At 41.1% G+C, this 27498-nt stretch overlaps 4 protein-coding genes and 1 pseudogene across 6 annotated transcripts; 2 read left to right on the forward strand and 3 right to left on the reverse strand.

Annotated features, from left to right (window-relative positions):
• Positions 1–3260: 3260 nt before the first annotated feature.
• Positions 3261–5078, reverse strand: LOC106429381 (GLABRA2 expression modulator). Its single transcript, XM_013870131.3, has 4 exons — positions 4651–5078; positions 4473–4574; positions 4119–4390; positions 3261–3620 (listed from the first exon to the last, which is right to left on the reverse strand). The coding sequence occupies exons 1-4, from the start codon at positions 4928–4930 to the stop codon at positions 3432–3434; spliced, it is 843 nt and encodes a 280-aa protein (XP_013725585.2). The 5' UTR covers positions 4931–5078; the 3' UTR covers positions 3261–3431.
• A 9762-nt stretch (positions 5079–14840) lies between these two features.
• On the forward strand, positions 14841–16797 carry LOC125596318. Of its 3 annotated transcripts, none has more exons than XM_048771506.1 (3): positions 14841–15010; positions 15087–15658; positions 15740–16797. In XM_048771506.1, exons 2-3 carry the CDS (start codon positions 15164–15166, stop codon positions 16556–16558), a joined length of 1314 nt encoding a protein of 437 aa, XP_048627463.1. In that variant the 5' UTR covers positions 14841–15010; positions 15087–15163; the 3' UTR covers positions 16559–16797. The 3 variants fall into 3 exon arrangements, with proteins under 3 accessions (XP_048627463.1, XP_048627464.1, XP_048627465.1); XM_048771507.1 differs by lacking the exon at positions 14841–15010 and having other exon boundaries at positions 15162–15658; positions 15740–16379; positions 16461–16797; XM_048771508.1 differs by lacking the exon at positions 14841–15010 and having other exon boundaries at positions 15162–15658; positions 15740–16379; positions 16467–16797.
• Positions 16798–17418: 621 nt separating this feature from the next.
• LOC125596316 lies at positions 17419–21408 on the reverse strand (annotated as a pseudogene).
• Positions 21409–21435: 27 nt separating this feature from the next.
• On the reverse strand, positions 21436–23205 carry LOC125596315. The gene has a single exon (XM_048771504.1). The coding sequence runs from the start codon at positions 23203–23205 to the stop codon at positions 21436–21438; it is 1770 nt and encodes a 589-aa protein (XP_048627461.1).
• Positions 23206–24570: 1365 nt separating this feature from the next.
• Positions 24571–26053, forward strand: LOC106374711 (probable F-box protein At5g47300). The gene is made up of 2 exons (XM_048771505.1): positions 24571–24582; positions 24626–26053. Exons 1-2 carry the CDS (start codon positions 24571–24573, stop codon positions 25763–25765), a joined length of 1152 nt encoding a protein of 383 aa, XP_048627462.1. The 3' UTR covers positions 25766–26053.
• The last annotated feature ends 1445 nt before the right edge of the window (positions 26054–27498 follow it).

Consider the following 27498-nt stretch of genomic DNA (forward strand, 5'->3'; position numbering starts at 1 on the left):
GTCTCTTTTTCCATCCGGTTATAACTCTCTCTCCTACAAGTAGCAGGTGAAAGGAAGAAGGTAAGTCTACGTCGTCCATGTAAATATGTGTATTTATCGGTGACAAATGATAAAGAGTGGATGTTGAAACCAACATATGTGGCCCACAATTTATGTGACCTTTGCATAACTTACAAAGAAAAAAAGAACCACATCACTTTAATTTTTTACCACATAAATAAACATAGATAAAAGAAGATGAATCCATGAAGAAGTTAATGCTTACCAGATTGCGTGTATACTATTCTATCTCGGTTACGCATGTACTATTGCATCTCACTCAACCTCTACTGAAAATTATACAAAACACACCACTGATTAATAAAGCTAAACCCTAATCAAGAAAGCATAAACCAAATAGAATGTATATAATATGGTTTACTATACACAAACCTCTACTTAGTAAATCTAAACCCTAGGCAGAAACCTATAAACCCAAATACAATCTATAAATTGTTTTCTAATATTGGACACTTGAAGGCACACTTACTTGATTAGCAAGTTGCATATCTTCTATTCCATATAGTCTAAATAATATAGTAAATGAATGTTTCAAATAATTAATTTTTTCCAGTGATGTATCCATAGTATGAAATGCAAACAGCAAGCTCTCCCCACCCGAAAAAATACAAAAATACAAGACATGCCACTGATTAGTAAAACTAAACCCTAATCAAGGAAGCATAAACCCAAATAGAATGTATATAATATGGCTTGCTATACACAAACTTCTACTTAGTAAATCTAAACCCTAGGCAGGAACCTATAAACCCAAATACAATATATAAATTGTTTTCCAATATTGGACACTTGAAGGCACACTTACTTGGTTAGCATGTTGCATATCTTCTATTCCATATAGTCTAAATAATATAGTAAACGAATGTTCCAAATAATCAACTTTGTCCAGTGATGTATCCATAGTATGAAATGCAAACAGTAAGCTCTTCCCACCCGAAAAAATACAACAATACAAGACAAGCCACTAATTAATAAAACTAAACCCTAATCAAGGAAGCATAAACCCAACTAGAATGTATTTAATATGGTTTACTATACTCAAACCTCTACTTAGTAAATCTAAACCCTAAGCAGGAACCTATAAACCCAAATACAATCTATAAATTGTTTTTCAATATTTGACACTTGGATGCCATTTACTTGGTTAACATGTTGTATATCTTATATTCCATATAGTCTAAGTAGTATAGTAAGCAAATCTTACAAATAATCAAATTTGTCCAACACTCGAGAAAAATGAATTTTATATTACAATCAATCACACAAAATTACAGAGAAGAGAACTATCAAATTTGAAAACATGACATATTATTATATATTTAAGAAATAGTATAGAAATATGTCTCAAATAGTATGATACCCTTACATAAATAAGTACACTAAAATATATATACTATACTATTCTTTTCACCGTATATAGTATGGATGGAGAGTTCATCTTCTTCATTTCTTTTTTTTTAGACATGTTAATGGTGACACACATTTACTAGGCTCACAATCATTATTCTTCATCACCCATATAAAGTTCGTCTTCATCTCTTTTCTTTTTCCGACAAGGCGACATTATTACTGATCCGCCGTCGTTATTCTTTACCACTGTTATTAGAAAACAAAACTAGAAACAAAAACAGAGTATTAAAGTAAAAGCATGATTGTAAGTAATCAATGATTTAAGATAAGAAGAAAAAAAATGAAAGAGTTTTTGTGTCTGCTCACTGTAATCCTTCACCATGAACACAATAGAGTTTTTCGGGAGGCGTTACACATCTGAACAAAATTGATCAATCTTTCTAATATTTACTAATAAAAATAATATTTAAAGATATGTGTGATTATTAAAAGGTATGACTAACAAAGGGACACGAGTAACATTGCCACGTTAACTATTATTAAATTTTGGTTTTTGTTTGTAGGTTTCTCCAGTTATTCATGAGGGCAATATGGCTATTATTTATAAAAGAAAAGCGGTGTATCGGTGAGTTATGATATTTAGATAGCTAGTGAATTATTAATTGTTTGAATGTTATACGGTCCAATTCTTTTTTTTATTATTATTACTATACAGGAACTTACACTAGATTGAATAAGATCTCTGACTAATATCCACAAGAAAGATTTTGGTTCTCGTGAACATTAACTTGTTATAATTTTATTCTTATGAAACCTCTTCATCAACTTTTGATCACCACATTCGCAGATTTAATATTCCGAAATTAGTGATTTACTTATGCTATTCCTTAAAGGGAAAAGAAAAAAAAAGTAAAATGGGGGATAAAGGTTAAAAGAAAAAACAAGGTCAAAATGTAGAAAGTTGAAAAGCCTGTGAGAGTGCATGTAGAAAATCGTTCCACATGTGATAAAAGAGTGATCAGTGTGGGGGACCTTTCATAAACTTACCCCAAGCTTCACAGAATTTGAGCCTCTCTTTGCTCTTTGGCCCTCAGTTTCTTGCTTTTCCCCCTTTGTCACGCTCAGTTTTTTTTATTTTGATTCACGTTTTTGTAGTTTTGACATATTCATTATAGGAATCTATTGAGTTCTGCTATCATTGCCATGTTATGTGTGAGTTGTAGTCTTGTAGACTATGGAAAACTAATAATATCGCATACATAAACTACCTTGGTAAATTTATTTAATGAAAGTAACTTACAGTTAAATTTATGTAGAAAATTGTCATTGTTTCTATGTATACTATTAACGATTCAATTCTAATATTAAAATTCGAAAGCGAAAAAAGGTCCCTTTTTTTTTTTTGTCAGGATAAAAAAAAGGGACCATTTACCAAAATTCAGGTGGAAACTGATGAATCATAGAAGTTAAGGACCACATTATGGTACTACAGATAATTTTGAAGTAGAGAAACCGTGAACAGAATCAGGAGAGGTGGTTAAAAAACAAAACAAAAAGTGGTCCTTAGTGATGGTGAAACACATTTGAACTGTACAAGTTTGGTAAGTGATTCAATGAAACCAATGCTTTGAACTAACTTCACTGGTTTTCGATACATCAAAATAAGGAACCAAGAATGCTATATATACTGATGATTTCAAGAACTCAAAGGCAGTTAGGAGTCTTACATTTTGACTATTACAATAAGTTGCAGCATACACACACACACGTCATGGTCTTTCTCAACGCCGTTATACAGCAATCAATATAACACCTAATGGAACGATATGGCACAAAAGACAGACATAATATAGCAAAAAGAATTTTAGAGATTATATATTTGATGCAAATAATGTTAATCGAGTCTTCTGTAATCATAATAACTAAGCAAAAAAAAAAGAAAAAAAAGAGAGAGTATCTCAATCATCAATAGGCTTAAAATGGTCATCAAAGAATCCACCAAGTGTGTGTGTATCAATCACTCACACTGACCGTAAACCACTGTCTTGCAAAGATTCTTGCAGAGAGGTGACAGCGCCTTCGTAGTTCAAGAAACCCATGAACCAGAACTCATGATTGTCTACCGAAATCACCTGTATGTATTTGTCGGCAGGATTCACTATGCTTGCTGATGGGTTCACTGCTTTAAGTTGATGTAATGGTATAACTACCTGTTTAAACAAACAAGACACCAAAAGTGTTAATCAAGCAGAAGTTTATTGAAATGTATAAAACAAAGAACAAGAGATGAAAGCTGACGCTCATCGTAGCAAAGTTTATTGCACTGACAAACTGATGCCAACGAGTGTTAGTTAAGCAAGTTTACTGAAACGGGTAAACGATTTAAAGTGATGCTAACTTATTGAATAGTTTAGAGGTAACAAAAGATGAAAACCGATGCTGTCGCATTACTACTCTCACAAATCCTACACAAAATGAATCACTCTTAGGAAGCTTATTAGTTGATGCTACTAACAATTAACAACCCATAACGAGGCATTGTCTTAAGCATCTAGCAACGATGAAACAGAGGAGTGTTTATTTATAATTACTGGAGTAAGTTACAATGCACTAAATCTAAATAAGACAGCTCATCCTAGAGGCTACTACAAACAATTCATAACTAGGCATTAATTCTGATCAGACAAGAAGATATATGGTGTTATTACCTTGTAGTAGCTCCATTGGGTTTGACCATCATTTTTGTAAGATAAAGGGTTGTCACTAGAGTAAGCAAGCTTAGCAGTGGATACATAAAGAACTCCCATAACAGGGCCAGCCGAGGTGGACAAGTAACATGCAAAAGAGTTCAACAGCTCTTCTTCTGGATCGGTCTCAAAGGTTTGTCTGAAAATCTTCTCGTACCCTCCTTCTGCAATAACCTTGGTACTCTGCGCAATTCTTCCCATAGCAGCATCGGCAAAACTCGGAGCAGTCCTCACTGGTCGAGACATCACTCAAAAGTACAAACATCATTCAGACAAGATCCCATTGTTGTAATAAAAAAAAAAAAAAGAACTTACGATGCTGCCACGTGTTCCCGGCGAGGCTCTCCGTCTTCTTGGCAGCTTCAGCAACTTTCCTTCCCCATCTCCCTAGCGCTCCTTTCACAGACTCCATCGTATCTGCTCCAATTATAAAAAAAAAAAAGAGATCAAAGTTTAAATCTGACCGTTACGAAACCTAATGTACACTCTTAACCTTTTAACGAAGTCTCTGGGGGAGAACGAGCAATGTACGGATTAGATCCGGCCGGGTAAGACGAATGATCCGGTTCCTGAGACCCGGAAACCAATTCGGGGCTCCAATGGACGTTTTTCTTCGATCCAGTTCGAACCGGCGGTTGCGCCGCTGTTGGGTCGCTCCCTTTCATCTCGATGCTCGCATTGCCGCCTCCCTTCTTCTGTCCTTGATCCGCAGCTTTCGGATCGACGATCGGCTGCGCAAGCTTCACTTCGATATCTGACTTAGGCGGCTCCATCGTTCGAAAATGGCTTCTTCAGGGACGGATCGTGGCGCGTCAGGTAATAATCGTTGAGACGGAGTTTGAATTTTTGTGCAAGGCATTGGTGAGAAAATGAATAAAATATTTATTTATTTAATTTGGAGAGCTTTGGAATAGAGAGGACGGGAGGTTACCGGGAAGACAGGTGACGAACCGTAACAAGTGATTGGCATTTTTAAGCGGCTATGAGAGATTATAAACCGGATTTAACCGATGGTGGATTGATTGTCACGTCTTTCTCTACGTTACATGAGACCATAATTATTGATGTGGTACATTGATCATTTTGTAACATAACTAAAATGTAATGCAATATTGTCAACCAGGGAAAAAAGAAGAAATTTAAAGGTTTGAAAGAGATTGTCTGGAGTTTGTTTAAATTTCTAAACAAAAAAAAACTCCCTCAACCATTTTTTTTTTTTTATTAACCTGGAAGTATCTCGGGTCTATGGAAGAGCCCAGACTAATCCCCAAGTGGATGTGCAGCCCACAGATAGACCTTCTCTCTGGATATGCAAATGGACCCTAAAGCATAGGTTCATATCCGTGCGGGGTGTCCAGAAACATCATGAGGTAGTTCCCTCTAACAGGGTTCGAACTTGCAACCTAGGAGCAGGAAGGAGCCCGTCCTTACCATTCGTCACCCATTCAATCTTTGTTAGCTTTGTAAGCAGGACACTTTCTGAGAGATAATTATAAATATCTATAACTTTAATCTGACCCAAAAAAATTAAAAATATATATAACTTTAATCATGAGTCCATGGCTGGTAGTAAGGCGCGCCATGTTCATTTCTGCATAAGACTAGTATTAAGTTTAGTTCTAGGTTTGGAACAAATGTATATTGTTTTAAAAAAAGGATGGTGCTATGTCAAGTCAGGGTATTTAACAGTCCAAAATATTAATGTAGCAACCAAAATTTTAAGACAATAAACGGAACCTTAACACGTTTAAGAATTATACTTCATGTACTCTAGAGTTGTACCAGTGAGTGAGATTAGTGCATATAGACATCTTGAGGCAGATCGTTTTTGCCTCTAAATGTACCTTTTTAATTGCTTATCCGCATATAACAGGCGTTCTCAGCCAATACATCGGTTTCATACGTTGTTTATTCAACTGCATTTTTATTTTTTTTGTAGTCAATTTCCCTATAAAATCTTAAACAAGTTATGTGCAGGTTAAAGAGATTAAAAAAAAAACATTTTGGGCTTGACAAAAAAAAAACAAAAATTGTTAGCTTAAGCCACCGTCCACCAAAAGCCAAGGGCTTGTAACTAGTTCTATGAATTAAATTAATTATATAATACTACTTTGGTTAATTAGAAAATATGACAAGGTCAAGGTTTCCAGGAAATAAAGATTCAAATTATACATTTCTCACGAAGATACAATTAATATAAGGTCAAACAATTTTGTAACTTAAGTGAAATACTTTGTTAGGTAGATTTCAAATTCTAATTAAGTACTACTCCATCCGTTTCATTTTAATTGTCGTTCTAGATTTATGCACACAGATTAATAAAACATATGATTTTGTATATTTCCAAAAGAAAAACACAATTATCTATACACCTAACCATATTTCAACCAATAGAAAAATAAAATAGAGAATCTTAATAATAAATTTTGCATTGAAACAATAAAACGACACTTATTTTGAAACGAATTTTTTTCCTCAGAAAGACAATTAAATCGAAACGGAAGGAGTGGTAACTAAGGATTTCAAACTGTAATACTCTCTCCGTTTCAGTTTAGTTGTCATTGCACAGTAATTTTTTTTTTTCAAAATAAATGTCAATGTATAATTTTAGTGTCAAATTTATTATTTTATATCTCAATCTATTTTTCTATTAGTTGAAATGTGGTTATGTTTATTATAATAATATTTTTATATAATAAATATACAAAACTAAATATTTTTCTAATTTGTGTGCATACATTTAAAGTGATAACTAAAATGAAACGGGGGATACCAATTAGAAGCACTAGAAAACGGGAATGTGTGTTAAGCGGTTTCCATATGTATAATTAGAAGCATTTTCTTAAAAGACGTGAAACACTAAATTTTTATCTTTATGAAACAAAGAAAGTATATCAGTATATATGGTATCTAAAATGATAACTTTTAAACAATAATAATTTAATAAAATCAATTAATTTTGTGGAAGTTTACATTTTTTTCATAAAAATACAAAAATAAAAATTTTCTTCTAAAACATCTATTTTTGTGAAACGAAGGGAATATATATTAACTCTCCTAAATATTAATTAAATTAACATTAAGTTCATTAACTAACATATGACAGCTTCGTCCACCCTCTGCCCGCGTGTATACAGTCGAGATGTACCACAACTTTTCAACATAAACAATTATAATACTTTTATAAGAAAAGGTTAAATCCATGAGACAAGACATACTAATTATGAATCTTGTGAATATAGCTCGGGCTTCGGCAATACTGATGGGCCGGAAGCAATGTTATTATGACTTGGACCAAGAACACGCAGGCCCACTCCAGCTAAAGCACCTGATCACATATAAATATATTGTTAGTATGGTCATCAGGTTAAGCCGTAGAAGCACAAGCAGATTGTTACAGAGCATACATCAACAAGTATTCATATCAAGGGGAAATGCAAGGGGAAGGAGACAACAATACAAGATCAATAGCTTAGGCTTAAGTCTAGTTGATCTAAGGGTTTTGTTGTATTCTCTTGTGAAGAGTATTTGATACTTGTGTAACAAACTATCTAGAACACTAATTTGGTGTCTCTAGAGTCTCTTTTGATCTAGTGGATTTTGGAAGTAGGAGTTCTCCCACGAGACATACTGCGCCGAGGGCCGGGAACTCGTTAAATTGACTGTGTCGTTACTTTCAGTTTAAACCTAGATCTAAGACAAACTTGAAACCTAAGTAACCTAAGCTAAATTCTTCTACTAGTGGTATCAGAGCTTCCGGATTATTAAGGCTACTTAGGAGAGAGAGAGACAAAGTCATATCCATTACCTATTCGATTAGGCATGGGCGTTCGGGTACCCGTTGGCGTTCGAGTCGGATTTTTCGGGTTTTAGGATTTTCGGGTTTACGCTCCTAGGTCCCATACTAAAATTTTATTAGTACGGGTCGGTTTCGGATAATAACACTTCGGGTTTGGTTCAAAATTGTATTGCGTCCTAAAACCCATAAAGTAATCATATATCGTACGGATTCAGGTTATATCGGTTCGGTTCGGATATAACCGAAGTAAAAACAAAACTTTTGAAACAAGACATAAAGAAAAACATCTAAATTAAATAAAAATTAATCTATGACACATAAATTGATAAAATAACAATAAAATGTTAAATCAAACGTGAAAACAAACATCATTTGTAAACAATATGTATTGTTTTATAGAGAGTAGCCTTTTTATTTCAATGATCAAATGATAAAATACTTATTTATAACTAATTGTGTACTTAAAGCATTTATTAAGATTTTAATATTTATTATTATATATCATATTGCCACAAATATTTAATTTAATAATTGAAATACTTATATATATTTCAAAATATTTATATTGACTATTAATTTCGGATTTTTCGGGTTACCCGTTCGGGTTCGGTTAATAACACTTCGGGTTCGGATATTTTTTATACCACCCTACAAGACCCGTTCGGGTATTTTTACATTTCGGGTCGGATAACGGATCGGGTTTTTCGGTTCGGGTTCGGTTCAGATTTCGGGTTCCGGATTTTATGCCCAGGCCTATGTTCGATGGTGACTTCGAAGGAACGTGTGGATATTGATCGGTTCGAGGGTGATGGTAATTTCGCCCTATGGAAGGTGAGGATGCTTGCTCACTTTGGAGTGCTTGGACTTAAATCCATTATCACTGACGAGAAGCTTCTAAAGGAGGGACCATACGCAAAGGATGAACCCGAGTCTGCCATGAAGGACTCGGGAAAGGGACTTGCTGGAATTGTTGACCCTGCACCTGCGATAATCAGAGAAAGCCAAATACCTGATTGTGCTGAATGTTGGGAACAAGGTACTAAGAAAAATTCAACATTGTGAGACTGCTGCTGCAATGTGGAGTACACTGAACAATCTCTACACAGAGACTTCCCTACCCAACAAGATTTATCTACAGCTCAGGTTCTACACTTTCAAGATGGTTGACTCAAAATCTATTGATAAGAATGTTGATGACTTCTTAAAGCTTGTAGTAGACTTAAAAAATCTGCAAGTTGAAGTATCAGAGGAGGTTCAAGCTATTTTACTGTTGAGTTCTCTACCTGTTAAGTATGATCAACTCAAGGAGACTCTCAAGTATGGGAGAGACACATTGAGCCTAGCTGAGGTAACTGGTGCTGCAAAGTCTAAAGAAAGAGAGTTGATCGAGAGTGGTAAGTTCACTAGATCAGGTGGAGAAGGTCTGCTTGTAGACAGAGGCAGATCAGAACAAAGATCCGGAAAGGGCAATGGAAAATCATACAAAGGAAGATCTCAGAGCCGACATGGAAGATCTAAGTCACATTCCAGGAACAACAAAAACACTAAGGGGTGTTTCGTATGTGGAAAAGAGGGTCATTGGAAGCGTGATTGCCCTGAGAGAAGATCAACCAAGTCGCAAGACTCAGCAAATGTAGCAGAAGAGGCAAAGCAACCTCTAATACTCAGTCAGCACTCAATACACGAAGGACGAGTGGGTGATGGACTCAGGATGCTCGTTTCATATCACACCTGATAAGAGCTTCTAATTTGAATTGGAAGAATTCAAGGGAGGCAAAGTGTTGATGGCAAACAACACTCACAGCAACATTCAGGGAATTGGGAAAATTAAAATTCTAAATCCAGACGGTTCTATGGTTATCTTAACAGGAGTTAGATACATACCAGATATGAGCAGGAATTTAATTTCTTTTGGAAACCGCAGGTTGTCGATATGAAGGAAGAGATCTTACAGTTAATTTCTACAAGGATGATAAAAGGGTTCTTTCTGGAAGATATCATTTGGGACTGTATTATCTTCAAGGGACAGTCTTAAGAGGAGAGGCTAATCTATCTAGAGCAGAGAAGAATATGACTAATGTTTGGCATTCACGCCTCGGTCATATGAGTCTTAACAACATGACTGAACTTGTCAAAAGGGGATTTATCATTGACAAGGATGTTAAGACATTGGATTTCTGTGAACATTGTATTATTGGAAAGTCACACAAGCAAAGCTTTCCTAAAGCTAAACATGTGACTAATGGGATTCTGGAGTATGTTCATTCTGATTTATGGGGTTCTCCTTCTATACCAGACAGCCTTGCTGGGACTAAGTACTTTGTTACTTTTATTGATGACTTTTCAAAAAAGGTCTAGATTTGTTTTCTGAATACTAAAGATGAGGTATTTTCTAAGTTCAGAGAATGGAAGGTTGAAGTTGAAACTAAGACAAAGAAGAAAATCAAGTGTTTAAGAACATAAAATGGTTTGGAGTTCTGTAATAAATAGTTTGATGATTACTGCAAGAAGGCTGGGATTAAGAGGCCCAGAACCTACACTTATACCCCGCAGCAGAATGGAGTTTCAGAAAGAATGAACAAAACAATTATGGATAAGGTGAGATGCATGTTAGCCGAATCTGGCTTGGACCAAAGCTTCTGGGCAGAAGCTGCATCTACTGCGATCTATTTAATTAACAGGTCTCCTAACTCTACGCTGAAATTCAGAATGCCTGAAGAAGTGTGGTCAGGTTCTAAACCTGATTTGGGACATCTCAGAACGTTTGGATGCACTGCTTATGTGCACGTAACTGAGGAGAAAACGGGACCTAGAGCCATCAAGGGAGTGTTCGTGGGATACCCTATGGGCACTAAAGGTTACAGAGTTTGGATAGAAGATGAAGGCAGATGCAGAACAAGCAGAAACGTTGTCTTCAACGAGGAGGAGCTGTACAAGCACACTGTTGCTAAAGGAAAAGAAAGCACAAAGGTGACCAAGAAAGCGGAAAAATGAGCTAAGAAGAAGGTTTCATTCAGTGATGATTTGATCAGAGGACTTTCTCCTCCTGTCGAATCCGAAGGCACATCTAATCAAGATGGAGAAGAATCATCATCTTCTAGCTCTAACAGCTCAAGTGGCCAAGAACAAGATCACGAAGTTGACAGTGAAAGTGATCACGAGGTTGAGAGTGAGAGTGGTGACACTGAAACTCTAGACACCTATGTTGAGGATTTGGAAGTTCAGGAATCAAAATCCTATGCAGAAGCTATGAGAAGTCATGAAAAGAAGCTATGGAAGCATGCTGCAGAAGAAAAAATGGAGTCTCACAGAAAGAACAGAACCTGGGATCTCATTGATAGGCATGCGAAGGCAAAGCTTGTTGGATGCAGATGGCTATTTAAAATAAAGCCAGGAATCCCAGGTGTTGAGGATACACGATACAAGGGCAGATTAGTTGTAAAAGGATACTCTCATAGAGAAGGAGTTGACTATAATGAGATCTTCTCACCAGTTGTAAAACATGTCTCCATCAGGCTTATGCTAAGCATTGTGGTGAATCTAGACCTAGAACTAGACCAGATGGATGTGAAAACAGTTTTTCTACATGGAAGCTTGGAGGAAAGAATTTTAATGGAATAGCCTGAGGGTTTTGTAAAACCAGGAACATAGAACAAAGTGTGTCTGCTGAGAAAGTCTCTGTATGGTTTGAAACAGTCTCCAAGGAGATGGAACCACCGGTTCAACAACTTCATGAAGGATCAGTTATTTGAGCGGTGTAGCAAAGACTTATGTGTATACATGAGAGATGTTAAAACCGACAAAGCCGTCTATTTGCTCCTCTATATCGACGACATGCTGATTGCTTCAGGAAATAAGAAAGCGATCAAGGATCTTAAAGAGAAGCTGAGTGGAGAATTTGAGATGAAAGACATGGGAAAAGCATCCAGAATATTGGGAATGGACATCATCAGAGATAGAAAGAAAGGAACATTGATTCTGTCTCAAAGAAAGTACATTGAAAAAGTGCTAAAGACATTTGAAATGCAGGACGCCAAGGCTGTAGTCACTCCCACCTCGTCTCAGTTTAAGCTTCAGAGTCTAACAGAAAAAGAATGGAAATAAGAAGCAGCGCATATGGAAAGGATTCCTTATGCCAGTGCTGTAGGAAGCCTAATGAATGCAATGGTCGGGTCGAGGCCCGACCTAGGATTTGCAGTAGGCTATGTTTGTCGCTTCATGAGTAAACCAGGAAGGGACCACTGGTCAGCAGTTAAGTGGGTCCTAAGATACTTACATGGAGCGTTGAATTCAGATTTAACATTCAAAAGCATTCTACACTACAAGTAGAAGGTTATTCAGACTCAGACTATGCAACAGACATTGACAGGAAACAGTCAGTAACAGGCTATGCATTCAAGTTTGCAGGCAATACAGTTTCATGGAAATCATGTCTACAATTAGTGGTTGCACTATCTACTACAGAAGCCGAATACATGGCTATGAATGAAGCAGCTAAAGAAGCAATGTGGCTAAAGGAAATATGCGATGAACTAGGTTTCAAGCAACAGGGGATCAAACTCTACTGCGATTCTCAAAGTGCCCTAGCTCTAGCAAGAAATCCAGTCAATCACGAGAAGACTAAGCACATAGCTACCAAGTTCAATTTCATTCGAGACCTAGTGGAAGCAGGAGACATTGTTCTAAACAAGATTCATACAAATGTTAATCCTGCAGATTTCCTAACTAAGACGGTACATGGTCAGAAGTTCCAGCTTTGCTGTGAACTTTTGAATGTCCACTGATGAGATAGGAAGACACTCCAGGTGACTCTGGTTGTCTAAACTCCACCCTCGCAGATCACAAGCAACAAACTCATGTTAGTGACTACGAATGAGGAGTCAATTGATGGCTAAAAGTATCGTGACAGAAGAGAGGAGATGTTACCTGGAGCAGAAGCAGAATCGAGAAGTGTTCTCGGTTCAGGTGGAGAAGTTCACCAAACATCACCAAACATCACCAACAGTCACGGTTTGGCATTATGGAAGTCGTCACCAACCATTTTTTCAGTACAATCAAGCCTGCAACAAGCTACCCAAAACATATGTCAGTGACTAACTCGAGTATGTTACAAGACAAAGGATTTGTTGAGAAGTTCAGTTGAAGGGAAGCAAAGCGTGTTGAGAGCTCACTGAGCTAAGGCAGATTACTCAGATCAAGCTACAGGATCATCAGGATCGTACTGTGAGAGACAAGTTTCACTTCTTAGATTTAGGTTAGGTCAAGAGAGATGAATGAGAATCGTGGGCTGAATCCCGTAAATAAACTTGAAGAATGAATATGATTTTATTGATGAGTTGAAAGATGATGAATACAAAGGAATGTATCTTGTGATGATCAAAAAATACGTAATGCTTTTAATCTAGTACAAAGTTCATCCATGAAAAAAAAAGAGCCCCTTTGTCTTTTATCTTCTCCATCTTTATATAGTCTAGGTTTCGTTGGCAACCCTTCAACTGTTCTCCTAGATATTTGGCTTCAATTACGGAGCTCGCTTTAGGCTCCTCTTGACCGAGTCTCTTAAGGTGTTAGCTCACTTTCTGTCGTGACCTCTGCTATGATGTCTCCCAGGTCCAGTCGTCAGCTCGGCTTTCAGCTCCCTTTGTTATGATGGGCTTATCGCAACTCACATGCTAGCTCACGCTTATCGGTACCTCACCTGAGGGTCATATTCGGGTCCAACAGTTGCCCCCAGCTTCCGAATAAAATCCTTTGTCTCGGAAGCTAGAATCTAGCTATCGATCTTATCTTTTCGTTAAGATAATGATTAGTTCTTATCTTATTTAGATTCAGCTTACTCGATCTAACGGTCTTTATTACGTTTGGCAGAATCTATGGTTCAGATGGAGAGGGTTTGAAATGACTTTTCCGAATCTCGAGAGGTGATGGGATATAAAGCGGTGAACATTAACTGCTAGCCTTCCACTTTCTCCACGCATCCGTTCGGTTTTCAAGGTAACTTCTCTCTCTTTATTTTACTGCGATTTTTTTTATCTTCCTCGTTACTTTTCTCTGCAAATTCTCTCCCAAACCTTGCAATCGATTTTCTTCTTAACCTTCCCATACTATGGATCATCCGAAAGAAGGTTCCGGGAATCCGGGATGCCTCCCTCTGCTTCTGGAGTTAAACTACTGAAAGTTAAGCAAGAAATCGGAGCCAAGATGAGGAAGGGGAAAAAGATAGCCAGGGAGGCAATCGCGACCAGAGTTTCTAAACGGAAGAAGAAAGACGATTCTAGTGGGAGCAGTCCTCACTCGCCTTCGTTGCTAAAAAATCAAGACGTGGTTAACCTCATGGTTCAAGCTCTCGCCCAAAAGGAGCTTGGCCGTGCCTGTAATTCTGACGAAACCCCCGAGACCGCTCCGGAGGGTTGGTTCTGTTGCCATGAGAAGTACATCTCCAAGTCTCACTTGAGATTTCCTCTTCCGACCCTACTGCTTGATCTACTAGATCATTATCAGTTAGCCCTTTCCCAACTCTGTCCCTCGGTTATCCGGGTGATAAACGGCTTTATCACTAGGTCCAAAGAGGAGGGGGTTAGCGTCGGTCTTACCGAACTTATGAGCCTCTTTTCCCTGAAGGAAAGCGCCTCTAAGGAGGGTGGTACCGGGACCTACTACCTCCCTAGTCGTCCCAATCATGTTATCTTCAGATTCTCTAGTAGTGATGATGACTGGAGGAAGAAGTATTTTTACGTTAAAGTTGATCCTTCGACGGTTCCTGTGGGTCGGAACCTTAGGGTCACTTGGACTAATCCATCTGGTTAGGAATTCTAGGGATATGCTTTTTTCGTTTTATTCATTTATGGCCGAGTAACCTTTTGCTCTGATTTACTTGCAGAAATCGAAGATCCCCCGAAGCTCTCTACCAAGCTCACCAGGGCTCTATACCGCAAGTTGCAACAGAGTCCCTGTACCTGGGTGGCCTACACCACTTCTCGAATAAGTGCAGCCAGATTCCCAGATACCTACAACGCCTCTTTCCAAGATCCCATTCCTGCTGAGAACCTTGAGAGTGAGTTCTTGTCCGAACCTTTTCAATGATTTTATCGCTTTGAAGTTTTTAAACTTAAGGATTTCCATTGTTCCAGTTTCGGCAGGCGATTCGGTTGTATCGATCTCAACTGGTGCTAGTGCTTCGGGAACTGAAAAGTCTCAGCCAGGTGACATGACTCTGCGACCGTCATTCCGTTCTAGGGGTAACCCCTCTAAAGCTGCCAGTGCTTCTCGTGGAAGCGACAGGAACCAAGGAGGATCGTTCCTTATCTCAATGAAGGAAGTTTTGGACGACGGAGGATCCAAACCTGTTGTCGAGACTACTCCAACTGAGGTTGTAGCTCAGGATGCTGCTCCTCTCCCTGAGGTCCAGGTGCCGGAGGCTGACTACCAGGCTCCGAAGGGTACCTCTGAGATCGAGCCGTCGAGACACAAGAGGCCCAGGATCGATCAGGGCGGAGCTTCCATCCGTTCTTCTTCCTCGTCCTCTAGAGGAGGGACTGTTGGGTGGAGCTTTACCCATTCGAAGCCTGGGTCGATCCTGGATGACTCTTGGGGCCTAGCTGCGATAATGAGGCACCTGAAGAGCGTGGGATGTCCCCTTCCAGCGCTCAAGGACCTGACTAACCGAGATGAGTATCTCGATATTGCCCACTGTATGGGTCAGGTACGTGATCTCTATCTGTTATTTGTTTACATTCTTTGGAGACGATGATATATATATATATTTTCTTTGGATTTATTGCAGTTGGCTGGGGCTGTTAACAGGGCCCAGCTCAGGTTTGAGAATGCTCTGTGTGCTGCCCCCAATGCTGGTGAACTTGCTGAGGTTACCGAGATGGTTAAGGCAGCCAAAACCGATCTTGACCAAGCCCGGGTTCGAATTTCTGAACTCGAAGCCGAAGTGACGAGGCTAGGCTCGAAGGCCGATGCTCAGCAAGGAGAGATCGAGAGTCAAAAGCTCGATATCCAGGTGAAGAGCAGGAGGATCAATGATTTAGAGGCTGCTCGAAAGATAGCTGAGCATCAAGTACGTGAGCTCATTGCCTCATCCCGGGATAGCCAGAAGAACAAGGAAGCTGAAGTCAAGCTGGCTGTCAGGGAAGGGAAGAAAGAAGTCGCCGAAGCTTACGGCAAGATCCTGGTCTGTGTTAAGGAGAAGTTTGCTAGGAAGAAAGATGAGGTCGACGCTTTGGTGTACGCTCAGGAGCTCCAAGCTAATGCCGACCTCTTGAAGGATATGCTGAACAACAAGATCCAAAGCGTTGAAGAGGAGTACAACCAATTGGTGGCCTTATTACCAGAAGCGACAACTGCGTATGAGAAGGCTCAAGTCTCTGACTTCTCGGTCAGCAAGCTTCCTCTTCCCCAGATCTCGGAGAGTTCAGGTACTTTCGAGATTAACATGTTTAATCCATCCTTTTCTGGGGAGTATGGCTCTAATTTGGGTTTGATGGCTCCTGACTTAGCTCCAGTCGAGGCAGCAATAGGAGGTGACGGCAATGTGGTCGATGAGGGAGTTCCTGCCGGTGCTGGTGATCCGATTCAGGAAGAGAAGGAAGATTGAGAGCTACGGCTCTTTTAACTTTATGTTTTGTGTTTTTAAGACTTCGGCCTAAGGGCTTTGTTTCGTTATGTTTTGTGACTTAGTGCCTGAGGAGGCCTTTAAACCTTAACGCTTGCTGGATTTCAATAGCCTGGGGAGGTTTTTAAACCCTTTCTTATGTTTAAATCGTGGCTATTATTTCTGTTTTAAGTTTTTGAACTTAACCTCGTTTCATTTAATCATAGTGATTGCGAATCTCAGATGAGTTGTGTGCCGTCATCGTTGAGTCGGATTAGGACCTTTAGTCTTTATTTATGATAAGCATTTAGCTTAATGGATATTCGGTCGTGATAACCTTAAAGAGAAGTTCTTGATTTTAGCTCGGGGACCTGAGTCCGATTCGAAAGGTTCTGGGACCTGGTTGTTCAGGTTCGTAGGAACCTGGATTTAGATTTATAGGGACCTGAGTTAATTCGAAGGACTTCGAGGCCTTTGAAGTTTAACGGATGGAATTGAGGAATTTCAGGATTTTCCTGATTCTTTAGGATTTTAAGACCTTTCGATTTTGATAAGGGTTTCAAGACCTTTTGGTTTTGATTAGGATTTTAGGACCTGGTTGATTGTTAAGGATTTTGTTAAGTTGTAGGATTTTAGGACCTTGTGATTGTTAAGGATTTTGAGACCTTAGTTTATGTTAAGGATTTTAGGACCTTGCTGATTGTTAAGGATTTTAAGACCTTAGTTTATGTTAAGGATTTTAGGACCTGATTGTTAAGGATTTTAAGACCTTGTTTATGTTAGGATTTAAGACCTTTGTATTAAGGATTTTAAGACCTTTGGGTGTATTAAGGATTTTAAGACCTTAGGTTCAGGTTTTAGGGACCTGAATGTATTCGAGATTGTTGAGCTTAGGTCCCGATTTAGGGGGACCTAAATTTTCTTGGAGGGTTTTAAGACCTTTGATGTTTATGAAACTGAATCAATCGTTTTATTAATATCAGATATCAGAGAATACATGATTCAGATTATTTACACAGTAACTATTTTTAGGCTAAGTGTTCTTGGTAACACCTGCCCCTTTGGCTTAGGTGAGGAGGTTGGTGAGAAGAGGTTGGGGCTGCACTCATGACGGAGTTGCCTACGTACCCAGTCAAGGGATCAAGCCAAACGTAGTTCAGGGGTTTTAGGTACCTAATGATAGTATCTTTTGAGGTTCGTGGCATTCCACGATCGGATTTCAGGTACCCCGGTTCGTACCTTCTGGAGTTTGTAAACTCCGGGTCGTACTATGTGGATAATTCGGTAGGGTCCTTCCCAGTTGGTTCCTAACTTTCCAGCTCCCGGTTCCTTTGTTCCTTCGAACACTTTCCTAAGCACTAGGTCCCCTACGGCGAACTGTCGGGGCCTTACTTTGGAATTGTAGTGTCGTGCCATTGCTTGCTGATAATTTTGAATGCGAAGCAAGGCTTGGTCTCGTCTTTCCTCGATCAGTCGAGGCTATCCATCAGGAGCTGGTTATTAGCTGCGGGATTTGAGGTGCAGAGCTCCCGTCTGAGGCTACCTGCGGTGGTTTCTGCTGGGACGACAGCTTCCATCCCATAAGCTAAGGAGAAGGGAGTTTCCTCTGTAGCTTTTCGTGGGGTGGTTCGGCAGGCCCATAGTACTTCGGGTAGTTTTTCCGACCAAAGCTCCTTTTGGGCTCCTAGGCGTTTCTTGAGGTTTGCTAAAACTGATTTGTTGGCAGCCTCCGCCTGTCCGTTCCCTTGAGGTCGCCGAGGTGATGAGAAGGTGAGGCGGATGTTCCATTTATCGCAGAAACTTTTGAAGTCGTGGGATATGAACTGTCCTCCATTGTCGGTTACGATTTCGTATGGGACGCCATGCCTGCATACGATGTTTTTCCAAACAAATCCTTCGACCTCGAATCTGTTTATTTGTTGGAAAGCTTCAGCTTCAATCCATTTCGTGAAGTAGTCGGTTAGGACCAGGAGGTTTAGTAACTTCTTTCCTTTCCCTGAAGGTACTAATGGACCTATAATGTCCATAGACCACCTCATGAATGGGTAGGGAGCTGATATGTTAGACAGCTTTTCCGCTGGTTGGTGTATGATCGGTGCATGCCTTTGGCATTTGTCGCACGATGAGGAGTAGACCTCACAATCTGCGATAATGGTAGGCCAGAAGTAGCCTTGTCTTTTTATTCGGATGGCTAAGGCTCTGCCTCCGGAATGGTTTCCACAGGAACCGTCGTGCATTTCCTTCATGAGTTTCATAGCTACTAGGCCGTGAACGCATTTTAGGTAAGGTCCGGAGACACTTCGTTTGTGGAGGGCTGACTCGATTATACAGTATCTTGCTGCTAAAGCTTTGAGTTTTCGAGCCTCCCACTTGTTGGGTGGAATTTTTCCCTCTAGGATGTAATCCATGATCGGTATTCTCCAGTCTTCTCTCCCTACAACTTTGTTGTGAAGAGAGGAGGGAGATTCCTGTTCGGGACCTGGTGCCGTGGTGCCCCCGGAGATATTCGTTGGAGTAGGTTCTGGGTTCTGAGGAATATCTCCAATTTCCTCGTTATCCCCTGTGGTTTGTGTAGCGTTCCTAGATGCGTTTTTAAGAGCGGTGCGGCTTCTTGTTTGGACTTTATAGACAAGTGGCTCCGAGGTCTGGATGGTGCCCCCGGAGGTACTCGTAGAGTTAGGCTCTAGGGAGTCTGAACTTCGGTGAGTACCTTCACTTTTGTCGTTGTTTTCCGGGTTCTGGGTTGCTTTCCTGGAGGTGTGCTTTCTAAAGCTGCGTGTTCTAGTTTTCGGGAACCAGAATGTCGTGAAAACTTGGGTAGCTACCGTCGGGAGGCTGTTATCCTCTATTTTTTCCTTTGGTTTGCTATCCATCTCAGCCTTGGTAGCTATGTCGATACTTGGCTTCTCGATTCCTTCCACGGGTATAATTCGTTTTACGAGAGGGTCGGATGTGGAAGCTAATGCGGCGAGCGCGTCTGCTGAGGAGTTCTCCCCTCGTGGGATCCTCGTTAGCTCGAACTTGTCAAACTGCTTTGTGAGGTTTAGGACGACCTCGAGGTATGCCCCCATTCTTTCGTCCCTTGTTTCGTATTCCCCGTGAAACTGGCTAGCTACCAGCTGCGAGTCGCTGTAGGCGTTTAGCTCCCGAATTCCGAGGCTCAGGGCGAGCTTTAATCCAGCGATTAGTGCTTCGTACTCGGCCTCGTTGTTGGAAGCGTTAAATCCAAGTCTATAGGATTGTTCGATGGTTTCTCCGGCTGAGGAGGTTAGTCTTAAACCGACACCGGAGCCTTGCCTTGACGAGGCTCCGTCCACGTATAGGCTCCATTTCGGAACCTCTGTTTCCTGGTCTAGATGTTCGGATGCTAGCTCAATAACGAAATCGGCGAGGACCTGAGCTTTTGCTGCTGCTCGGGGTCTGTACTCGATGTCGTACTCGCTGAGCTCTATAGCCCATTTTGCTAATCGTCCGGATTGGCTAGGGCTATGCAGAATCGTCCGTAATGGTTGTGAGGTCATTACGATGATCGAGTGCGATTGGAAATAAGGTCGCAGCTTCCTGGCAGCTGTCACGACTGCTAGGGCTAGTTTTTCCATGGTGGGATATCTCGTCTCGGCGTCTATTAAGCTTTTGCTAGTATAATAGACAGGTCTCTGTTCGTTTTGTTCCTCTCGTACTAGCACTCCGCTGACTGCAGCTGCCGACACGGCGAGGTACAGGTACAGTGGTTCTCCTACTACAGGTTTGGATAGTATCGGAGGTTCCGAGAGGTAAGCCTTCAGCTGTTTGAAGGCTTCTTCGCACTTTTCATCCCATAAGAACTTCTTATTATTTTTCAGAAGTTTATAGAATGGAAGGCATTTATCGGTGGACCTGGAGATGAATCGATTTAGTGCTGCGATCCGTCCGGTCAATCTTTGTACCTCTCTGGTCGTTTTAGGTGATGGCATTTCCAGGAATGTCGCTATTTGTTTCGGGTTGGCTTCGATGCCTCTTTCGGTTACGAGGTAACCTAGGAATTCGCCGGAAGGTACTCCGAAGGTACACTTAGCTGGGTTTAGCTTCATGTCGTATTTGTTGAGGATTTCGAAACATTCTCTTAGATGGGAGATGTGGTCCTCCCCCTTTGAGGATTTGACTAACATGTCGTCGATGTAGACTTCCATGGTTTTTCCGAGTTGTCCAGCGAACATTTTATTTACTAACCTTTGATAGGTAGCTCCCGCGTTTTTCAAACCAAACGGCATGACCTTGTAACAATAGGTTCCTCGTTCAGTTATGAATGCGGTTTTCTCTTGATCCTCAGGATCCATCATAATCTGGTTATATCCTGAAAAGGCATCCATAAAGGACAAGAGCTGGTGTCCAGCCGTTGCTTCGACCAAACGATCGATATGAGGTAACGGGAAGCTGTCCTTAGGACAGGCTTTGTTTAAATCGGTGAAGTCTACACAGATTCTCCATTTCCCATTCTTCTTTTTTACTACCACTGGGTTAGCTAGCCAATCGGGGTATTGTACCTCTCGGATGGACCCGGCCTTTGTTAGTCGATCGACCTCGTCGTTGACAGCTTGGGCTTTTTCTAGACCTAGCTTACGACGTTTCTGTTTGATCGGTTTAAAAGTAGGGTCTACATTGAGCTTATGAGTGGTGACATTTGCATCTATGCCTTTCATGTCGCTGGTGGTCCATGCAAAGGTTTTGATATTCTGTTTTAGGAATTCGACGAGCTCCTTTTTGGTTTCGAGAGGTAGCTCGGATCCGATGCTCACCTGTTTCTCAGGATTTGAGTCGTCGATGCTAACTTTTTCGGTGAGGTTCTTAGGGGGACCTCGGATATTTCGTTGCATTTCGCGACTCTCCTGGATCTGTAATTGCTATTGGGGGGATTCTTTTATGATCTCGAATCCTCCCAGGTAACAGATCCTTGAAATCTTTTGGCTACCGTGTATGGTAGCTATTCCGTTGGTTGTTGGAAATTTCACGCATTGGTGATAAGTTGAAGCTACTGCTTTCATCTTATGAATCCAAGGCCTTCCGAGGATTGCGTGGAAAGGGGATGGTTTGTCGACAACTATGAAGTTGGTCATTTTCATGACTCCGCCAGCTATAATTGGGAGCTTAATTGTTCCCAATGAGGTGGCTGTTTCACCTGAGAAACCTACGAGGTTGGATTTCTGGTCGACAATTTCGTAGTCGTCTATTTCCATTCCCTTTAGTGCGTTGTAGAAAATAAGATCGACGGAGCTTCCGGTGTCGATCATGAGCTTAGGTACCTCGTACCCTGCTATATTTAATGTTATGACAAGGGCATCGTCGTGAGGTCTATCGAGGTCTAATGTCTCACTCTCCCAGAAAGAGATCTTAGTGTTAGACTCAGGCTTGGTCGGTTTGGACTGAGTGTTTGACACAGCTTTCCGTACGTGACTTTTAATAGAGTTAACGGAGTCTTGACACACATCGGACCCTCCAAGGATGTAATCGATCCTTGAGCCAGGGCTCGATTGGGGAGGTGGTTTACTCAAGAGGGCCTCGATTTGTAGGCTTTTTCCTTGTGGAAACTTTCCAAGGATCATATCGACTCTCTTTTTGGGAGCTGGGGGTGGTGAGTCTGTTTCTTTTTCAGGTGACCTCTCGCGTTTTGGAGAGCTATCTCTGGGACCTCTCTTCTGATAAGGTTGTGGCTTTTTGAGGTCCACATCTTTTATTTCTCCGGCTGCGAATTTAGCAGCCAGTTGTCGTTGGAGGTCCCAACATTCTTCGGTTGAATGTCCCTTTCGATCGTGGTAAGAGCAATGTTTGCTCTCGTCATAACCTTTGGACCAGGGGGCTTTAGCTGTCGCGGCGACAGGTTTTTCTTCCTTGTCTTCCTCGACTACGTAAGAATGTTCTCCCTGGGTCTGATTATTTCGGGAGCTACCTCTTTTGTGAGGTCCCTTTCCATCGGAGGCTTCGCCTTTCGGGTGACTCTGGGGTTTTCTGTGGAGCTTATCTAATGCTGCCATTTCCTCCTCCAAGGTAATGTATCTAGAGGCCTTATGGAGGGCGTCATCGATAGTTGGAGGGGGATTTAGCGTTAGCTCCGAGAAGAAACCTGATTTATACCAGAGACCTCTCCTAAGAGCCTCAATGGCTACCTGATCGTTGGGATTCGAGAGTTTAGTTCTTACTGCTCTGAACTTTTCGATGTAGACTCGCAGTGAGTCTCCCAGTCCTTGTCTGATCTTCCAGAGGTCAGCCTCAGACGCTTGTTTCAGGATGTGAGTTGAATATTGCTTCATAAAGGCGTTAGCCAATTGATCGAAACTGTCTATAGAGTTCGGCTCGAGGCTGGAGAACCATTCGAGAGCTGTTCCGATCAGGTTTTCGGCAAATGTTCTGCAATATCCTGCATCACACTCTTCCTTTGTGAAGTGAGCTTTAACGATAGCTAATCGGAAGGCTCTTAAATAGGCCTTTGGGTCTGCGTTCCCATCGTATTCAGGAATCTTAATTTTTCGAGTATCTCTTATGTAAGAGTTGGCAATTCTATCGGTGAACGGAGTTCCACGAGTCTCCTCAATTAAGCTCTCGATTTCGGGAGCTGAGCTCGTTACCTTGTGAACTTGAGCTCCCAATTTCTGGAGAGCTGCGTGGGTTCGCTCCATGTACCTGCGAATTGCGTCAGGTCCCTCGAAGGGAAGGACATTTGGGTCATTATCAGATACTCGGCGAGCAGGTTCCTGGTGAGACCGAGCTCGGTCGTCTTCCCAGCTAGCTGGCGAAATAGGTCGCTCATTGGTCCTTAGGCTCCGAGCGAGGTTAGTGCGGAGAGCTGCAGGATCAGCATCCGTCCTTTGGTATTCGTCTGTGCTTGGGGTTGAAACCCTAGCTTGAAACACTGAAGCTGATGTTCTGGCCCCCGGACGGTATGTTGGTTCCTGCTCCAGACCCGGAAGGAGGTGGCGGTGGAGGCAAACGGGTGCTCCCACCGGTGTTTCGATCAGGCATGGAGCTAGTTGTAGCTACATTGCTCCCCATGGTGCTGGTGATAGGAGGGGTAAACGCAGGAGCTGTCCTAGCGCGAGGCGTTTGGAAAGCAGGTTCCTGCCCTTCTGCACCTGGGCTATCAGGGGAGAAGTTCAGGCGCTCTCTAGGGAAGGAAGGGTCAGCTAACCGTTCATGGAAAGTGACTCCTCTTCCCTGGTGGACGGACGGTTGGGTCGTTGCGGATTGAGATCTGGTTATCTCTTCGAACTGTTGCTGCCGTTCGGCTAACTGTTGCACCGTTCGCTCGGTCTCTTGAGCTTTGTCCACTAACTGGAGCATCATCCGACGGATCTCAGAAAGCTGATCTTCCGTTTGGTTCGGAGCGGATTGATGCGATGGGTTATTGAGGGCTGAGGACCCAGAGTTGGTCCCTCCGGAGGCTCTCGGGTTATTTGCCCCCGGAGCAGTGCGATTCGGTGAGCTATTGCTCTGGTTCGATTGATCGGGGTTAGATGGATTCGTTCCGTCTAATGGATTCATCCTTTAAGCTTTAGAGAAAGGGATTCGATTATTTGTCCCCACAGACGGCGCCAATTGTGAGAGACAAGGTTTCACTTCTTAGATTTAGGTTAGGTCAAGAGAGATGAATGAGAATCGTGGGCTGAATCCCGTAAATAAACTTGAAGAATGAATATGATTTTATTGATGAGTTGAAAGATGATGAATACAAAGGAATGTATCTTGAGATGATTGCTAAAGAATACGTAATGCTTTTAATCTAGTACAAAAGTTGATATATGGAAAAGAGATCCCTTGTCTTTTATCTTCTCCATCTTTATATAGTCTAGGTTTCGTTGGCAACCCTTCAACTGTTCTCCTAGATATTTGGCTTCAATTACGGAGCTCGCTTTAGGCTCCTCTTGACCGAGTCTCTTAAGGTGTTAGCTCACTTTCTGTCGTGACCTCTGCTATGATGTCTCCCAGGTCCAGTCGTCAGCTCGGCTTTCAGCTCCCTTTGTTATGATGGGCTTATCGCAACCCACATGCTAGCTCACGCTTATCGGTACCTCACCTGAGGGTCATATTCGGGTCCAACAGGACCTTCCATGTGATTTGATAGAGGAGATACTTTGTCGCGTTCCGGCTACATCTCTGAGGCATTTACGATCTACTTGCAAACAATGGAACTTATTGTTCAACAACCGGAGATTCACAAGAAAGCACTTCGATAAATCCCCAAAGCAGCTTATGACTCTCATGTTGAACGAGTCTATGGTTTGTTCGACGAGAGTTAATCTCAATGGAGTTCCAGAGGTCACAAGCGAACTTAGCCTAGTTGACCCTCTTTATAGTAGTTTAATAGATCATGAGTTCGATATTTATGAAGTCTTTCACTGCGACGGCTTATTATTATGCATCAACGAAGACAACACTAGACTCGTGGTCTGGAACCCGTGTACTAGTCAAGCTAGGTGGATCCAACCCAAAACACGTGTCAGCAGCCATGCTCTTGGATCCTACCATGGTAATAGCTATAAAGTATTGAGCTACCACCCTGACTTCGCAATCTTTGAGAATAACTCTAATTCATGGAGGAGTCTTGATATCACCCCCGACTGCACCATAGAAGATTCTGAACAGTTCATGTCTTTGAAAGGAAAAACGTACTGGTTTGCTTGTGATAAAAAAGATGAGCGTCCCATCAGCATATTCTTACTCAGTTTTGATTATACAAGTGAAACGTTTGAACGTCTACGTCTTCCGTGCCAGAGTTTTCTCTATGAAACTATGTCTATGTCCGTTGTTAGAGAAGAGAAGCTTTCTGTGTTGTTACAGCGAGATTATACGTCAAGGACAGAGATATGGGTGACAAATAAGATTGGTGAGACCAAAGAAGTCTCGTGGAGCATGTTCCTAGCACTGGATTACTCGCCAGCTGGACTTCATCTTCGGGATACCGTAAGTTTTTTGGTCGAAGAGGAGAAGAAAGTCATCGTGTGTTGTGATAGATACTTGGAAGATGAATTCCACGGCAAAAAGTTGATTCACATTGTTGGAGAGCAAAATCAAGTCAGAGAATTTGATTTTGGAGAAGCCAAACAGTGCCCGATTTTGTTTAATTATGTTCCAAGTTTGACACAAATCCACCAAGGTGTAGGTGTGGGAGGGAAAAGAAAAAGAGATACAATTAACGGACAATATGCTGGAAGATGGTCCAAGCTTTTTTACAGAGTTTAGTGGTTTTGTTTTTGATGGGCACAAGTTCTGTTGATTTTAGTTTAGTGGTATTTTTTTATACTACGAAATGTTTCAAGTGAGTTATACATACTTGTTGCTATTGCATTACTTTTCATCATTTTTTTGTATCGTTATATGATCAGGATTCAGGAAAGATCTCTCAGGTTCCAGATCTTTCTTTGACATAATTTACATGCAGGTTTGCATGCTTCTTTAGCGTAATAAATTCAAAGATATAGAACACGACTGACCTAACTGAATTATGTACAAGAATTAGTGAGACCCAAAAAAAAAAAAGACAAAGAACTTTTACAAATAAGTTTGTGGGGTTTCTCTCATAACAGAAAAGTCTACCAAGTGGCAAAAAATAATGTGTGCAAGAATCCAATTAAGAATAACAACAAGTCTGAAAAGAATGATTCTGTCATGAAACTCCGTAAACAACATGAACCGTCGTCACTTTGATCATCTCGTCCTCTGCATTAGTCATTAGTAATTTTTTAAAACATGATTACCAAAAAAACATGAGCGAACAGTTTAAACGTATAGATGTGGAGAAATCGCATGTTAAACCAAGACCAGCCCATTTAATTTATGTCCAGCTTTTTTTTTTCTTCCGTTCCATACAAATACGTTGGAAATATGCAGTTATCAGTGGGTTTTGAAGCATTCTAAGACATAACGTGAACGTAACATCAATTATCAGTGGACGTGACTACTGACATACCAATTGTTGATATTGATCTCATCTTGCAGCAACAAAATGATGAAACAGTCACAGGAAGTCTCCCTACAACTTCTGTTAGTGTGCCTCATGTTAACTCTCAACCAGAGTTGAACATGAACATTCAGGATGTTCCACGCTTGCACTCGGACTTGATAGCGGATTCTCAGGAACCATATGTTTCTACACATGCCCCTATGGAATGCCAAGATATTCAAGTCTCAACGATCACCACTAGTTCCTCTACCCCACAGGTTCAAGAGGATAACCAAATAGCATCGCCAACTTTAGCCAAGATTTTATCGCCATTAGTAGATATTGAATCTACTCCGATTTCAGCATCTATTATGGAGACTTCTCCATCCAACATTATCAACAAGGAGGTCCAAAATTGTTGATCCTTTACACACATTGGCTCAAGCAAGTGGATTTGAGAGTCCTTCTCGGTTCACTGCGTTAGGTGATGTGGAAGAGGCCCCAGATGAACCAATGAGCTCGCTCGGTTTGACAAGGGGTTTGAGGGAGATTAGACCTCCTAAAAAGTTCCAAGATTTGGAATGGAAAACTGCACGAGGGAGAGGTAAGCGCGGCTGTCGCGGCCGTGGTAACACTCGCTAGTAGCTCTTTTTCATTTCTTTTTTGGTTTTGACTCTCTCATGCCTTGAATGTTTCATAGGTTTGAGATGTTATTCGTCATGAATTGTATTCGTGCAAATTTTTTCTCACTATAAGGTCTACACTCTTATCATGTAAACGTTTTTATTTTAATTGAAAGCCCTTTGTTAAAAAAAAAAATATCAATTATCAATAGTTTATGATTAGTCACAGAAGAGGTAACGTTCCATTTATCGGATGAATCTTTTCACAGCTCCAATACATCCCTCGCATGACCTAGCCACTCAGAGAACAAAGGAATACAACAGAAAACAGAAAAACTAAGTTAGCGCAACCGTACAACAAAGTTTTTACAAGAACATTTATTAATAAGCATATCACATTGCTTTCGATC

The sequence above is a fragment of the Brassica napus genome, unplaced genomic scaffold, assembly GCF_020379485.1.
Source record: "Brassica napus cultivar Da-Ae unplaced genomic scaffold, Da-Ae ScsIHWf_1178;HRSCAF=1689, whole genome shotgun sequence".
NCBI lineage: Eukaryota > Viridiplantae > Streptophyta > Magnoliopsida > Brassicales > Brassicaceae > Brassica > Brassica napus.

Bases quoted from the DNA above. Each gene is read 5' to 3' on its own strand.
- LOC106429381 (XM_013870131.3), bottom strand. From the start codon at position 4,930: ATGGAGCCGCCTAAGTCAGATATCGAAGTGAAGCTTGCGCAGCCGATC. The intron at 4,391-4,472 runs GTAAGTTCTTTT...TGTCTCGACCAG, and splicing joins CGGGAACACGTGGCAGCATC to TGAGGACTGCTCCGAGTTTT. The intron at 3,621-4,118 runs GTAATAACACCA...TTGTTTAAACAG, and splicing joins CCCAATGGAGCTACTACAAG to GTAGTTATACCATTACATCA.
- LOC125596318 (XM_048771506.1), top strand. From the start codon at position 15,164: ATGACTCTGCGACCGTCATTCCGTTCTAGGGGTAACCCCTCTAAAGCT. The intron at 15,659-15,739 runs GTACGTGATCTC...GATTTATTGCAG, and splicing joins TTGCCCACTGTATGGGTCAG to TTGGCTGGGGCTGTTAACAG.
- LOC125596315 (XM_048771504.1), bottom strand. From the start codon at position 23,205: ATGGAGCGAACCCACGCAGCTCTCCAGAAATTGGGAGCTCAAGTTCAC.